This window comes from Cetorhinus maximus, chromosome 4, assembly GCF_964194155.1.
Source record: "Cetorhinus maximus chromosome 4, sCetMax3.hap1.1, whole genome shotgun sequence".
NCBI classification, from domain to species: Eukaryota; Metazoa; Chordata; class Chondrichthyes; order Lamniformes; family Cetorhinidae; genus Cetorhinus; species Cetorhinus maximus.
This window is the reverse complement of record NC_135882.1, coordinates 4,646,714-4,663,134: the sequence shown is the minus strand read 5'-3', so window position 1 is coordinate 4,663,134 and position 16,421 is coordinate 4,646,714. Positions and strand designations below refer to the sequence as shown.

The 16,421-nt window shown below is 45.1% G+C and overlaps 1 protein-coding gene across 1 annotated transcript in view; it reads right to left on the bottom strand.

The window, feature by feature from the left end:
* The window catches only part of col14a1a (collagen, type XIV, alpha 1a), a 221,919-nt gene that overhangs the window by 112,480 nt on the left and 93,018 nt on the right, over positions 1-16,421 (bottom strand). Inside the window, exons 8-13 of the mRNA XM_078539858.1 lie at positions 10,678-10,842; positions 9,312-9,473; positions 7,179-7,339; positions 4,707-4,836; positions 1,364-1,509; positions 270-399 (exon numbers count right to left, since the gene is read on the bottom strand). Of these exons, the coding sequence (XP_078395984.1) occupies positions 270-399; positions 1,364-1,509; positions 4,707-4,836; positions 7,179-7,339; positions 9,312-9,473; positions 10,678-10,842 (894 nt within the window). The remainder of the gene's footprint in view (positions 1-269; positions 400-1,363; positions 1,510-4,706; positions 4,837-7,178; positions 7,340-9,311; positions 9,474-10,677; positions 10,843-16,421) is intronic.

Below are 16,421 nucleotides of genomic sequence, written 5' to 3'. Positions count from 1 at the left end.
GAAAATGCACGAAGGCTATTAGCGACCCCATAGGCAGCTCAACTGTCCCCCCCACCACACCCCCACCCCAGAAAGGAGCCAAGATCGGCCAGATTAATGACCATGGGTCAAATGGCCTTCTTCTGTGCTGTATGATTCTAGGAAAAGCACATTTGAAGATGTTGCCCATATTCGGAAGCTTTTCGTCAGTGTTTTGTACGTGCCATGCAACTCCAGGTGTTGAGATAACATGAGGAATATAACTTAGTGAAAGCATCATTGAGGCCTACGTGTTGTTTCTTGTCCAGTCAATGGGTCACTCGCCTCGTCATCGTACAAGGCGTAGACAGTCACTGTATATTCCGTGTTTGTGGACAATCCCTCCAGTTCTATGTCTGTAACTGAATTGGCCACCTTCATCTATGGTGAAAAATACAACAAGCTGATTTCTCAATCGTATCTATGATCATTCCACTGTCAAAATAAAATACAAGTTCGGAAAGTTGAGTACAACACGTAAGGACATTATTCTGAATTTACCCCCTTTATCTTTGAAAGCCTAAGTCTGAATTCGAGTCACAGAATGACAGAGCACAGGAAGAGGCCACTTGGCCCATCATGTCTGGGATGGCTCTTTGAAAGACTTATCCAATCAGTGTCGCTCTCCTGCTCTTTCCCCTATAGCCCTGCAAAAATGTTCCACCCTTCAAGTAGTTATCTAATTCCCTTCTGAAGGTTACAATTGCACCTGCTTTCACTGCTGCTATTTTGCAGCCAGTGGCACTATGGGTAGAAATGCTAAACCCACAGAATTTAATTGAACATTCAATTTCCACGTGCTCCAAAAGATTTTGCAGCACCTCTTCATCAAAACGGTGCCGTGGGATCTTTTACATCCACCTTAGAAGGCAGTTTAAAATCTCATCTGAAAGCCAACCCCTCAGGCAGTGCAGCACACCCTCAGGACCACAGTGGGTACGTCAGCCTGGGGATTTTTGTGCTCAAGTCTCTGGAGTGGGACTGTGAACCCACCATCTTCAGCGAGAGTGCTACCCACTGAGCCATATGGCTGACACACACACACTGGCACGCTAATGAATGTCGGGAATCCAAACTCATCCTTTAACTAAACCCGTTTAAACTGGAAATATTAGCGAGGAGATAGAAAATGATACCTTCCCAATGATAACTGAACTGCATTGCGTTTTCTGTATTAAATGATCTGAGTGAATTCTTCGTTTATAGAAAAATGGGACAATGTCCACTTGTAGCCGATGAGCCGTTTATGAAAATGTGAATGTAATTTCCGATGCAGGTTTTTAAATCAGGGACGGAAGCAGACGACAAGTGGAATTAAATATTAAAGCACTAGTGAAAACGGTACCTCTTTTTCATCGGCAGTCTCGCCCCCAGTGAGCGCAGCATAGAGTATCATGTAGCCAGTGGCAGATTCAGCAGGTTCCCATTTGACTCTCATGCTGCTGTGGGTCACATCATAGATATCCAGGTCCACAGCTGCAGGGAGTGCCACTGGCAGGAAAGCAAATGAATGTTCACACTTAGGAATTCCATTCGACCTCTCAAGCCCATCCCGCCATTCAAATAGATCGTGGCTGTATCTTAACTCCAATCGCTCACAGTTTAACTTAAACTTCCATAAGGCTAAGTAAAAGATATCTCACTGTAGATCATAAAATGCAAGAATATTCAGGGCGACTTTGAGCTGATAAAGTCGGATGTCTCCAGGTCTCATGTCTAATTATTGTTGTATCCACTGACGTCCTCAGTTTACAAACTGTTTCGGTTTCATGGGGTGATCGAAGATTAGGCAATGATGTAAGAGGATCATTTTTGGCAATTGACAAATGTGCATTTTCCAAATGACACTCAGTACTTGAAAGCGTTAACCTGTGTTATTTCACTTCAGTGATGTGTGTCGGTGGTGAAACACTTGGTTTGGGTAGTTTTTTAATTGCAGTTCACTGCTATTGTGGCTAGCTCACTTTGAACGTTCCTCCTGTCTGTGAATTGAATTGGTGGTGGGTGTGTTGCAGTTCACTCAGGGAGTCTGAGTTGCTGTGGCAACACACACTTTTACATGCATGTTGCAGCCTGGAGCTACGGATGGTGACATTAGAGGCTCCAACTTTCTTTACATCACACGGCTGACCAGGAATCTGTCCCGCTCTCACCGCCTGCCGTTGGCGTGTGTTGGAAGGATTTGCAGGTTGGTACTCAACCTGTTTGGCCGAGTTACGAATGCTCCTCCCTTGGCCATCAAGCCCCGGAGTGGGATTTGAACCCGGAGCTTTGTGGCTCAGAGACAGGGACACTGCCCACTGCACCACAAGGCCTCCCACTGTGAACCTGTTGCACATTAACGAATCAAGAACAGCTGACATGAAGAATCCTGAGGTAAGATGGGAAACCTGCCCTGAGGGGTCAGGACACAAAGAGGAAAAGATACTTCAAAAAAATATGTGGGACCTGAAAGGACCGTGGTGTACATCATCACCTTTATTAGCTACTGTTTAGAGTTGGATTTGGATGTTCACTTGTACATTGGATGGCATTACCATCGATGAATCCCCTACTATCATCCTTGGGGATACCATTGATCAGAAACGTGTCTGGATCTGCCATATAAATACTGTGGCTTTAAGGGCAGGTCAGAGGCTAGGGATTCTGTGGTGAATAACTCACCTCCTGACTCCCCAAAGCCTGTCCACTATCTACAAGGCAGAAGTCAGGAGTGTGATGGAATATCTCCACTTGCCTGGATGAGTGCAGCTCCCACAACACTCAAGAAGCTGGACACCATCCAAGACAAAGCAGTTCACTTGATTGGCACCCCATCCACAAACATTCACTTCCTCCACCACCAAGCACAATGGCAGCAGTGTGTACCATCTACAAGACGCACTGCAGGAATTCACCAAGGCTCCTTAGACAGCATCTTCCAAACCTACGACTGCTACTATCTAGAAAGGCTAGAGCAGCAGACACATGGGAACACTACCACCTAGAAGTTCCCCTCCAAGCCACCCATCATCCTGACTTGGAAATACATCGCCGTTACTTCACTGTCGCTGGGTCAAAACCCTGGAGCTCCCTTCCTAACAGCACTGTGGGCGTATCTACACCACATGGACTGCAGGGGTTCAAGAAGGCAGCTCACCACCATCTTCTCAAGGGAAACTAGAGATGGGCAATAAATGCTGGCCTAGCCAATGATGCCCACATCCTGTCAATAAATAAAATAAAGTAAATTGCTTTAGGTTTAATTTGGAGAGTTCAGAAAGGTTAAGAAAGACTTGCATTTATATAGCAACATTCACCACCTCAAAACATACCAAGCACATTATAGACAATAGTGTTTTTTGAAGTACAGTCGCTGTTGTAATGTAAGAAACACAGCAACCAATTTGTGCACAGCAAGCTCCCATAAACAGCAATCTGACAACGATCAGATAATCTGCTATTTAGCGATGTTAGTTGAGGGATAAACATTGGCCAGCACAGTGGGGATAACTCCCCTGTCGTTCTTCAAAATAGTGCCACAGGATAGTTTGGGAGGTCAGATGGGACCTTGATTTAATGTCCCATCCAAAGGATAGCATCTCCATCGGTGCAGCACTCCCTTGGTACCCCACTGGGAGTGTCGGCCAGGATTCTGTGCTCAAGTCTCTGGAGTGGGAGAGTGAACCCACAACATTCTGACTCAGCAAGACAATTTGTTCTTGAATACCTCGTTACATATATAATGCTGCCTCTGCTGTGCACATCCCCCACCGTACACACCCCTCCCCCACCTTAGCATTTACTACTAATTTGAAGGAAAAAATTTTAAAGGCTGGTCTTTAAGAAAAAAATACATAATTTGGCATGATAAATATCAAAATCCTGGTGAAGAGTTTAAGATGGCAATTACATCTTCAGGTTTCACTGATATCCCTAGTTGTAGGGATACTGCTTCATAACAGACTACAAGCTATCTTAATTATGCTACAGGCTAAAGTGACTAAATAGAATCTATCCCCTGACAGCTAAAATTCTTCTAGCATTTGGCATTATAGATTAATTGTTATAAATCTGTCCTTAAATCAGGCCTTGGACTGCAGTGATGGCTAATTTGATAAGTGATATTCTAGATAAATAAACGCTCTGACGCAATCTACAAAGGGCATCGTTACAAAGCGCTATTCAAGATTTACTAAGCTCTTCTTTCAGATTCTACTTGCAAAGGGCCCTGCCAAAACCTCGGCCCCCATGCGTCCACAAAACCCTTCATTCGTGCTGTATCTGCTTTTCTTTTAAACAGACATTTTTAGCCCTGTGTCTGCATTCCACACGTAATGGAAACTGTTCCTCAAATCACAAATAGCAGAGTCGATGCTTAAATCAGGGTCACCATCTCTGCACTGGATCTACTTTTGGAAGTTTCGCCCACATGATTCCCTCTAACCTCCCACCGTGCCCCCTCCCTCCCAGTCTGACAGCATTTTCCCATCTCCAATTTTTTTTTGAATGACCAATGAAGGGGACTGTCCAAAGAAAATGAAAATAAACACAGCTTATATTTTTGACAGTTCTCTTTTGAGTTTCCTGCCAGGGCTGGCAGTGTCCAGAACATTAATCTCCAATTCCTGTTGACTCTGGTACATTCCCGGAGGGCTTGGCCATCCTAGCTTCATGCCAGAATTTGGACTTAGCTACAAGCTACTCACATGTGGTTACGACCCCGCGTAAGCCTTCGCTGGCTGCCTTCTCGTAGATGGCAAACACCGCGAGCTGATACTCTGTCAGGGACATCAGATTCTGAATGACGGCTGTCGACTCTGTCCCGTCCACAACCACCTACAGGGAAAAGAATGTGCATGTCTTTATCCTACAGACTCAGTTGTTACACAGTCTGGCTGGGATCATTGCAAAGCCAGACAATTTATGAACTTTGGCATGAAGGACAATTTTGTGCCTAATGTGTTTTCTTACACTTTTTGCAGGAGGTTATACCAAAATATTTTTTTTTTTAATCCTTTCACAGGATATGGGCATGACGTTTCCCATCCCTACTTGCCCCTTGAGAAGGTGGTGGTGAGCTGCCTTCCTGAACCGCTGCAGTCCACGTGGTGTAGGTACGCCCACAGTGCTGTTAGGGAGGGAGTTCCAGGGTTTTGGCCCAGCAACAGTGAAGGAATGGCCGATATATTTCCAAGTCAGGATGGTGAGTGACTTGGAGGGGAACTTCCAGGTGGTGGTGTTCCCATGCATCTGCTGCCCTTGTCCCTCTAGGTGGCAGAGGCCATGGGCTTGGAGGTGCTGTCAAAGGAGCCTTGGTGAGTTTCTACAGTGCATTTCATAGATGGTACACACTGCTGCTACTGTGCGTCAGTGGGGGAGGGAGTGAATGTTGAAGGGGGTGGATGGGGTCCAATCAAGCGGGCTGCTTTGTCCTGGATGGTGTTGAGCTTCTTGAGTGTTGTTGGAGCTACATTTATATAGCCTCCAGACATCCCATTATGCTTTACAGCTGATGAAATACTTTTTGAAGCTTAGTCACTGTTGTAATGTAAACAACAGAACAGTCAATTTTCACACAGCAAGATCCCACAAACAGCAATGTGATAACGACCCAGTAATCTGATTTTGTGATACTGGTCACCTGAAAAACAGGTATGAAGAATGTGTGCAGCCACTTTGCACTGGGTGAGAGCCACACTGGTTCAGGCAACCTACCATCATCCAAGCGACACCTGTCACTCACCTCCTGACTCCCCAAAGCCTGTCCACCATCTACAAGGCACAAGTCAGGAGTGTGATGGAATACACTCCCCACTTGCCTGGATGAGTGCAGCTCCCACAAAACTCAAGAAGCTCGATAAACATAACCTCACAACATTATTTATGCTTTTATATGCTAAAATTGACTCTTAAACAAATTTTTAAAAAGATATACTACCCCTTGACATAAGCTTGAGGAACAGCACCTTATTTTTTGATTCGGCACTTTATAACCTTCTGGGTTCAACATTGTGTTGAACAATTTCAGACGGTAATCTCTGCTCCTGATCTCTCGGGTGGTAGGTGCTGTTGATGATTCTGCTGTTGCCATTCACACCTCCTCTGATACCCAGCTTTAGTTTCTTTACTTGTCCCATTCCCATCTCCTTTTGCCTTGCGCCAACATCCCTTTTGTGATTTAATCTCTCCTGCCTTCCACCCTCCCACACTCCTTCCCTTTTGTTCTTCTCTCCCTCCCCTTTGTCCCTGTCGCTTAGACCTGTTACACCTCTGACTTTTTCTGATGAAAGGTTGTCGACCTAAGACGTTGGGCTGAATTTTGCCACAGATAGTGCCCCCCACCCCCACCCCACCCACCTCCTCCCCCCTCTGTGGAACGGGTGTACCAGAGGCGGGCTTCCGTTGGAATTATTAACCCTCTCCATGGAGACAGGCAGCCAATTAGAAAAGAGGTGAGGCCCCACTGAGGGCCATTTGGAGAACCCGCTGTCATTTTCCCCCCCACACCCCCACTGATTCTGGAGACCAGCAGCAACTTGGAGGCTGTCTGCCCACAGCGGGACAAGGGGCCATCAGGTGCCTCCTCTCGCCAGCCAATGGATGAGCCGTAGGGAAAATCAAGGCTGCAGCTGTGGCCAAAACCATTCCTGAGGAGGGGATTTCCCCCTCCACACTGGTCACCCGACTAGTGTGGGCCTTCTTTGGTTTTAACATTGCGGGCAGGCTCCTGAAAGCACCTCCATTTTGAGCACGCGTTTCTGTCCCAGCAATGCCCACCTCTGCCGCTGGGCCTGCGGCCCTCTCCTTGGGCCTCCAGCCTCAGAAACCAGCTGTCACCCCAAATCGGACCGTGAACGCGGGAGCGGACAACTAGGAACCCCCCCCACCCCCGGCAGGGGAAGTTGATCTGGCGGGTACCTTGACTACACGAGCAGGCCCAGGACCCTCATGTAGCCCTGACGTCAGGTCCCAGACACCCACAGGAGAATTCAGCCCGCTAGCTCTGTTTTTAACCTCTCCCCGGGTCAGGTGCGACCTGACCTGCTGAAAATTTCCGGCATTTCCTATTCTTTATTTCAGGTTTCCTGCATCTGCCGTATTTTGCTTTTGTGTATGCAATGGGTCCTCGGTACAATTTCGTAACTGTGTACTTGCAATTCGAGTGAACGCTGAGGTACCTCTTCTGGCTGACCTGCGGTGGTAGAGTAATAAACGACACGATACTTTTCCACTTTCCCGGGGGCGTGTGACCAGCTGGCGCGGAAACTCCGCGCTGTTACATCAGTTGTGACGAGGTTCGTGGGCGCCACCGGGTTTGAGCTCACACTTTCCGTTGCTTCTAGAGATTCGGAGGCAAAATAAAAATCTGGTAACTATAATGTCACAAATTGGCAGAAAGGCCATTAACATAGTTGCCAAACTAAAAACATAGGAACAGAGGAGGCCACTCGGTCCCTCAAGATTGTCCTGTGAGTAAGTGAGATCATGGCTGATCTATATCCTAGCTTCATTTGTCCGATATCCCTTATTATCTCTGGCTGACAAAAAAAATTCAATCTCAGGTTTAAAATTAATAATTGACCTAACATCGGTTGCTCTCTGCGGAACAGCGTTCCAAACTTCTACCGCCCTTTGCGTGTAGACATGTTTCCTAGTTTCATACCTGAAACGTATGGCTCTAATCTTAGACTAAACCCCGTATCCTAGACTCCCCCGACCTAACACAAATAGTTTTTCTCTATGCGCCCGATCTGTTCACCTTAATATCCTGGAAAGTTGGGAGGAAAAGATGGATTAGATGTCCTTCTTTTCCTTTAGTTAATGAAGCCAGAAAACCTGGGTATGATGGAGGGGAGATTTCCACTGTGCACATTCGGGACCAAAGTGACTAATACATTCCTCGTCAATGCAGTGACAATTCTGTCATGAGAGGAAATCTGATATTCGTCTATTCTGCTGGTAATACACTAATGGTGTTTGTTTGGCGATGGGCATGACACCCTTGCAAATTACACCTTTTTAACCAATATTGGTACTTAAAGCCATGTAAAGTTAGACCTTAATTAAAACTTCCACATGAATTCCGAGCCTGTTTGAAATATTTCATTCATGTATTTCACTTCCTGTCTGCAACGTTTAATTTTCTGCTGCCCCAGGTTTTGTGTCAACTTTTTGTAACACTTGTGTCTACGTCCACATTTAACATGTGGCTTGCCAATGTTAACTGTCATTCTGATTACACAATCCTGATCACAGTTCCTGGAAAGCGCTCCAGATGCTTTCCAATCATTGTGTCCATTACTATTTTTCCCTAAGCAATTGTCATTTCTAATGTCTAAAAATGTTTAAGCCTTTTTTAAAATAATAATTGCACAACATAATTCACAACATCATAAATGTATCAGCTGAATTATCTTTTGTGTTTTATAATGCCTTCATAAAGGCATTAATCTTCTCTATTTCAAACAATATGTCAGCCCAGAATTGTGACTTAATTTGCATTGTGTAGTCAGACTGAGTACAGTTCACCTAATGTCACAAAACACATTAGTACCATTCAGTCACTGTGGTGTGTTACAGTTCATTCAGGGAGTCTGAATGGCTGTGGTAACATATATGTTTACATGCATGCTGTAGTCTGGAGCTGTACTAGAAGCTCCAACTTTCTTTCCATCACATGGCTGACCAGGAATCTCCCCGCTCTTCCCATTGGAAGGATTTGCAGGTTGGCCACATTATGAACACAGCTTCCTTGGCCATCAAGTCCTGAGGTGGGACTTGAACCTAGAGCTTCTGGCTCAGAGGCGTGGACGTTGTCCACTGACCACAACACATCCCCACCCCACACAGTCACCTACACTGATGCAATATTTTTCTTCAGTTTCTAGAAGATTCTGCCCCGTCGCCCTTCAAATAATTTTGGAAAAACAAGACATGAATTTTCAACAGCTTCACTGAGATAAAATTTATATTGAACATTTATTATTTTTACAAAAGGCTGAGAGAAAAACAAGCAATATATGAATTTCACTTGTGCATCAGTCCTAGAAAATGTATTAAGCTCAAGGTTAGAAAGGGAAAAAAGGCGGATGTAAAAGTGGGAAGAAGGGATGAGAAAGAAACTGAATGGAAATTACAAAGTTGCCATGGGTATAATATCAGCAGTAATGGTTAGTCATTCGTTAGACATGGAAAGGAGAATCAGGCCAAGCTTTTTTTAATGGGTAGCTGATCTGCTACCCATGCCCAGCTTTTATCGTAAATCATTCTAGAATGAGATTGATGCCAAGTGCGGAGGCACAGTGTCATACCTTTTATTTCTTTGTCCTGTTCTTCCACACGTGAGCACACCGTCTTAGTGAGGCTTTCAATGATTGTGTTCATGATATTAAAGTCAGCCACATTGTAGACATGTGTCTCATCAGGCTCTGAGGCGATTGCCTTGAGCTCATTCACATCTGCATTTTTCACGCCTGTGGTTTAACAGAAACGATAACAACTGTTGAGCGAACAAACTGGCAGCATTTGAAATGTTGATAATGGAAAAAAAGCAGTGGAACCTGTAAGTTACAGACACCCCAGAGAGCGGCATCAACTATCCTTTTGTTTCCCAGGTGTCCATATTTTCAAAATGGCGATTGTACTGACTGTAAAAAGTTCCCAGTAGAACGGGGAGTTCTATACCCAGATCGCACAGCAGCAGAGAAATCCCTCCAACCCTGGGACTGAGCCATGCTCGTGTTCAATCCCAGAGATGGAGAGGTTTCTCTGACACTGTGCACGTTGGGGAAACAACTCCCCCTTTCCACAACTTTCACAAAATCTGCTGCTGGCTTGTGCTGACCTGATTGGCCTCTGCTTTCAGAACATAAGAAATAAGAGCTGAGCTAGACCATTTGGCCCTTCGAGACTGCTTTGGCATTCAACAAGATGCCAGCTGATTATCTACCTCCACTCCACATCGGACCTCATAGGATAATCCACTCATTCCAGGAATCAGTCTAGTGAACATTTGTTGCACTCCCTCTGCAACAAGCATTATCCATTCTTAGGTAAGGAGACCAAAACTGCACACTGCTCCCCGAGTGAATTCACCAATTCCCTGTAGTATTGTCGGAAGACCTCTTTACTCCTACATTCCAATTCCTTGCAGAATAGCGAAAGCTAACATACCATTTGCCTTCCAAATTGCTTGCTGCATGTTAACTTTTTGTGACTCATGTACCAGGACATCCAGGTCCATCTGAATTCAAACATTTCCCAATCTCTCACCATTCAAAAATATTCTGCTTTTTAAAAAAAAAATTCCTACCAAAGTGGATAACTTCACATTTCACCAAGTTGCACACGAGCTTGGTGCATTGCGGGTGGTCCACAGTTCGTAACTTGAAAGAGTCCATGGTTTCTAAGTGCCACTTGGATATTTTACCATGTAACTTATTTGGGTCTCTCAGTAACCGTCTGTTTTTTTTTGGAAGATTCAATTTATGCAAGCTTCACACTATAAAGAGCATTCCCCGTGAGAAATCCTATTACAATCCATAAAATAAACACGTTGGGAAAAATAATTGGAGCTTGCCGCAGCCCGGTGTATTAAAAATAGCAGTCAATGGTAAAAATGGTTAAACATTTGCCAATGCGTCTAGTTGGTAGTTATACCCGCACCAAGAGACCTACCAATAGCGAAGAGCTCGATGCCAGCATCACGTAGACTTTTAGCTGGTGGAAGGACATCATCTTGAGACTTCCCATCAGTGATTAAGATTCCAATCTTCGGCACACCAGCTCTGGCCCCAGATTCAGGCTTAAAGCTATTCTCAAGGATATACGTCAAGGCAAGGCCTACAAAACAGCACAAAGTTCATGTGTTAGAACGGCACCAATAAACATATCAAACACTGAAAGGAGATTCAGCCTAGTGCAAGTTAGAAAAAGAGCAAGCCAATCACTGAGGCTCATTGCTTGAGGGATAGAGTTGAAAAGCAGAGCGGTTGTGTTAAACTTGTGTTGAACCTTAGTTAGACAACATTGGGAGCAGCGTGAACAGTTCTGGTTTCCATATCACAAACAGGATATAGAGAAGCTGGAAAATGCACAATAAAGATTTACAAGGGTGATGCCATAACTGAGAGGGTATAACCATCAGGAAAAACTGAACATGTTAGAAAAGAGGAGACTGACAGGTGACCCCTTTAAAATTAAGAATGGGTTTGATACGGTAGACAAGTAGAAAATATTCCCACTTCCATAGAGTCTAAACCTAAGGGTCATAAAAAAATGATGGTCGTTAATAAATCGAACAAGGAATTCTGAAGGAATTTCTTTACCCAGAGAATTGGAAGTTGTTACGACAGGGAGTGATTGAGGTGAAAAGCATAGATGTATTTAAGGGGAAGCTAGTGAGGTGAGAGTGACTGCCCTTGACATCAAGGCAGCATTTGACCGAGGATAGCATCAAGGAGCCCTAGAAAAATTGGGGTCAATGGGATTCAGGGGAAAACTCTCCGCTGGTTAGAGTTACACCAAGCACAAAGGAAGATAGTTGTGGTTGTTGGGTGTCAATCATCTCAGCTCCAGGACATCACTGCAGGAGTTTCTCAGGGTAGTGTCCTCAGCCCAACCATCTTCAGCTGCTTCACCTTCCTTCCATCATAAGGTCAGAAATAGGGATGTTCACTGATGATTGCACAATGTTCAGCACCATTCGCAACTCCTCAGATACTGAAGCTGTCCATGTTGAAATACAGCAAGACCTGGACAATATCCAGGCTTGGGCTGACAAGTGGCAAGTAACATTCGCGCCACAAAAGTGCCAGGCAATGACCATCTCCAACAAGGCAGAATCCAACCATTGCCCCTTGACATTCAATGGCATTACCATCATTGATTCCCTGCACCATCAACATTCTGGGGGTTACCATTGACCAGAAACTGAACTGGACCAGCCATATAAATACTGTGGCTACAAGAGCAGGCCAGAGGCTAGGAATCCTGTGGTGAGTAACTCACCTCCTGACTCCCCAAAGCCTGTCCACCATCTACAAGGCATAGGCCAGGAGTGAGTGTAATTCCAACAACACTCAAGAAGCTTGGCACCATCCAGGACAAAGCAGCCCACTTGATTGGCACCACATCCACAAACATTCACTCTCTCCACCACCGATGCACAGTAGCAACAGTGTGTACCATCTACAAGATGCACTGCAGGAATTCACCAAGGCTCTTTGGGCAGTGCCTTCCAAACCCATGACCACTATCATCTAGAAAGACAAGAGCAACAGATAGATGGGAACACCACCACCTGGAAGTTCCCCTCCAAGTCACTCACCATCCTGACTTGGAAATATATCGCTGTCCCTTCACTGTCGCTGGGTCAAAAACCTGGAACTCCCTCCCTAACAGCACTGTGGGTGTACCTACACCACATGGACTGCAGCAGTTCAAGAAGACAGCTCACCACTACCCCTTCTCAAGGGCAACTAGGGATGGGCAATAAATGCTTGACCTAGCCAGCGACGTCCACATCCCATGAATGAATAAAAAAAATACATGAAGGAGAAAGGAATAGTGGGGCAAGTTGATAGGATGAGATGTGGTAGAGTGGACGGAGGCTCCTGTGGACCATAAACATCAACAAGGGCCAGTTGGGCTGAATGGCTTGTTTCTCGCTGGAAACTCTATGTAAGGTGATCTGATCAAGGTCCCACCTTACATTACTCCTTCTGTCAATAAGAAAAACAAAGAATACCGTGGAATGAAAAGATGTCAAACCTTTTGTGGTCTCCACTAAAGGGTTTTCAGAGTGGAAAATGCATTCTGTAGAGCTAATGGTGAAACAACTTAAGGTATTCATATTAGGAAAAGTAGTGGGATTGAAGGACCTGTTATTCTCCACTTGATAATGGGCATAAAATATTGTATGAATATATATAAAAGAGAGGAACTCATTTCATAATTGAACCTATCTTTCACTCACATTAGTGGCCAGAGAAATATCACACATTGGGAGAATAGGAATTGGTGTGTAGTTAAAGAAAGAACTTTCATTTATATAGCACCTATCACAAGGTCAGGAGGCCCCAACACTGCAGCCAATTTGCATCTAGCAAGGTCCCACAAGCAGGAATAAAATAAATGACCGAGTTAAACTGTTGGGTTTGGGGACAAATGTTGGCCAGAAGATCAGGAGAACATCCCTGCTCTTCTTTGAAAAGTGCCGTTCGATCTTTTATCTCTACCCAAGGGGGTAGATGTGATTTCAGTTCAACATGTAATAATAGTTCAGTGCTCCCTTCAGGATTGTGTCAGAAGTGCCAGGCTAGATTAAGTGCTCAAGTGTCTGGAGAGGGGTTTGTTCCCACAGCCTTAGTCCCGGAGGTAAGAGTGCTACCACAAAACCAAGGTTAACACTTTGACCTAATCAGGTATTTTGTTAGGGGTTTTGCAAAGGTTACCAATTTGGATGGGGAGGTCAGATAACTTTGGGCTGCTGACATTACAGTTCCCACGCCCCTGTTCTTCTATCTCCACCCTCCGACAGTTAAAATTTTCCACAGTGGGATTAAGTGAACCACCTCAAACTTGACATAAGGCATAGCTTCAAGCGACTGACAGTGCGAGTATTATGTTCTGAACTTAGTTTTTCCTAACATTTAAGAACAAAAATACCTTCTTTCCACCTGACTGACCACCCCTACTGTGATCAGTATTATTTCATTCAACCGTGTGACAGCTCCATGCTCAAAGGGGGAAAACTAAATCTAGGCTGTCACCCTCATACAGTACTGAAGGGGTGCTGCACTGTTGGAAGTGCTGTCTTTGGATGCGACATTAAGCTGAGACCTCACCTACCCTCTCAGGTAGATACTAAAGATCCCAGGGCACTACTTTGAAGAAGTTCATTCTCTCAGGCGTCCTGACCAATATTTCTCCCTGAACCAACATCAGAAAAGCAGATTACCTTGTCATTTTCACATTTCTGCTTGTGGGAGCTTGCTGTGCACAAAATAGCTGCACATTTCTTACACTTCAAAGGTACTTCATTGGCTTTAAAGTGCTTTGGGACATACTAAGGTCATGAAAGGCGCTATAGAGATGCAAACCTTCTGTTCTTTTAGTTTAATCTTCAGCAAAGATCTGCAACTATACAATTAGGCAAAGAAATGTTCTTTATGCCAACATCCATAAATTACCTAGGCTGTTTTACAGCTAAATCTGGGAGATTAAACTTTGTGGTTCTAAGCGAAAACAGATTTTATTTATGTTCTTTCTTCAGGGAGTGTTTGAGTATTTCATGAAAAGGAAATTTTTTAAAAAACCAAAATTTGTAACCTTAATCCAGAGGCTGCTTATATCAGTGTGTTTGGACATGTTCCATAAGATGTGTTGGCAATTCTCCATATCAGTTTAGGAAATAATTGCCCATCTGAAGAAGCCAAGTTTTGCCACTCCTTTGACATTCCTGAATTTCTTTTTTTTGTTGCAGTTATTTTTAAAAGGTTAGAACTGTTTAAAACAGGCTTTTGGAAAGGCCAAGGTTCAAAGTGCTAGGCCAGGTCTCTCTGGTGCGCAGATGATACAAATCTATTTTGATGGCCTAAATTGCACTGGCTTGAAGTATATAACTGAAGGTTCAGGATAGTGAAGACTCTATCCCAGCACTGTTCAATCTACCTGCTTCACACTGACGCTACTCTAAGTGTGTAAATGTGTCCCAAGTCTACAATGCATAATGCCATCCTGGAAGTGATTGGACTGGCTGATGTACTTCCTTCAAGGCTGGTGTCTCATCAGTCTCATGACTTCCAGTTCTACCAACTAGTTACGACAGGGAGACTGTGCATTATTCTGGGTGCTCCATATAACCCTTAAATTGCCCAGAATCTGTTGTTGAATTATCACCTCTGTGATAAGGCTAAACATTCTTCATAAGCAGAAGAGCTAACATGCAAAGGGTTACAGGGTCCTCTATGAACGGGGTTCAGAAGGTACATCACTGCGTATGGTTGTATTTCACCATTCTGCCAGAGGACTGGTTGCAGCAGCTTGACAACAGAAGGAGTCCATTTGGCCCCTCAAGCCTTTACTGCCATTCAATCAGATCCTGGCTGATCAGCATCTCAACTCCATTTACCCGCCTTTGCTCCATATCCCTCGATCCCCTTACCCAACAATAATCTATCCATCTCAGTCTTGAAAGTTACAATTGAGCCCCAGGATCCACAGCCAACTCCCTCTCGTGTGAGGGAGTGCTTCCTGACATCACCCCTGAATGGCCCCACTCTCATTTTAGGTTTCAGTTTCTACTGTAACAAATCCTTTAATCATCTTAAGGATCTTGACTAAATCCTACCACAAGCTTCTAAACTCGAAGGAACACAAGCCAAATGTAAGCAACTTTCCTCATAATTAACCCTTTGTATCATTCTGCACTGCATCTCCTCCAAAACCAATATATCCTTCCTAAGGCTCAGTGTTCAAAGCTATAAACGCAGTTACTTCTGACTCATATTCAACTCGAAACTTCGGGTGGAATCGACCCCACTGGCGTTGGGCACGCTCGGTGCTGTGAGCGGACAATATGGTGATAAGGCCAAAAATAGGTTTCAGGACGTTGTGAAGCCAGTTTGCGATTGGCCACTCAGCCCCTCGATGGTGGGCCGCGTTTCCTGCTGTCAGGTGTTGGGAAGTTCATTGTAATACATCTGGATATCATTATAAGGCCAGCCCACCAGACTCATCCCCCCACGCTGGATCGTCCACGCCACATTGGCGTGATTGCGCGTTGACATGTTTCACAACTCTACGTAAGTGAGGTGCACCTAGTGAGCTGCACTTTTCTCAGGACTGAGGTTTGTTTGCCTATCTTGCTTTGGGCAGCACTCAGTCATCAGCGCCAGGCTTCACAGGCAGCACCACATCACTTTTAGGGGGGGCTCACGGGCAGGTCTCTACCTACCAGACCAGCCATTAGGCTGGGGCTGGTTTTGTGTGGCTTCAGGGATAGGTCTTGCTTGGAGAAGGGGGAGAAGTGGCCTCAGGCAAGGGAAGAGGCTGCAGGGCGAGGGCTGTACTGGGGAAGGTGGGGTATCCCAGGGTGTGTGTGGGGGGCACTTGTTGATCTGTGCAAGTGGCCTCAAGATGGTGAGGGCTGAGGAGGCTGTCTCCAGAGGAGATGAGGCCAGATGAGGCCAGAGCGGAGGTAGAGGACATCATGACGGGCCTCCATGGCATCCAAAAGGCACTCAAGGGACAAGTCACCATACCTGGGGGCTGCAGTCTTCTTACCTTTTGGGGCCATGAGTTATTTCCAGCAGTCCTGAGTTGGACCCACTAAGAGGTGTGCACGCGGCTGTACTTGAAATATGGCGCCCGGCGTGATAAAGCAGCGAGGTGATGGTGCAGTGGGCGAATCAGAGCCC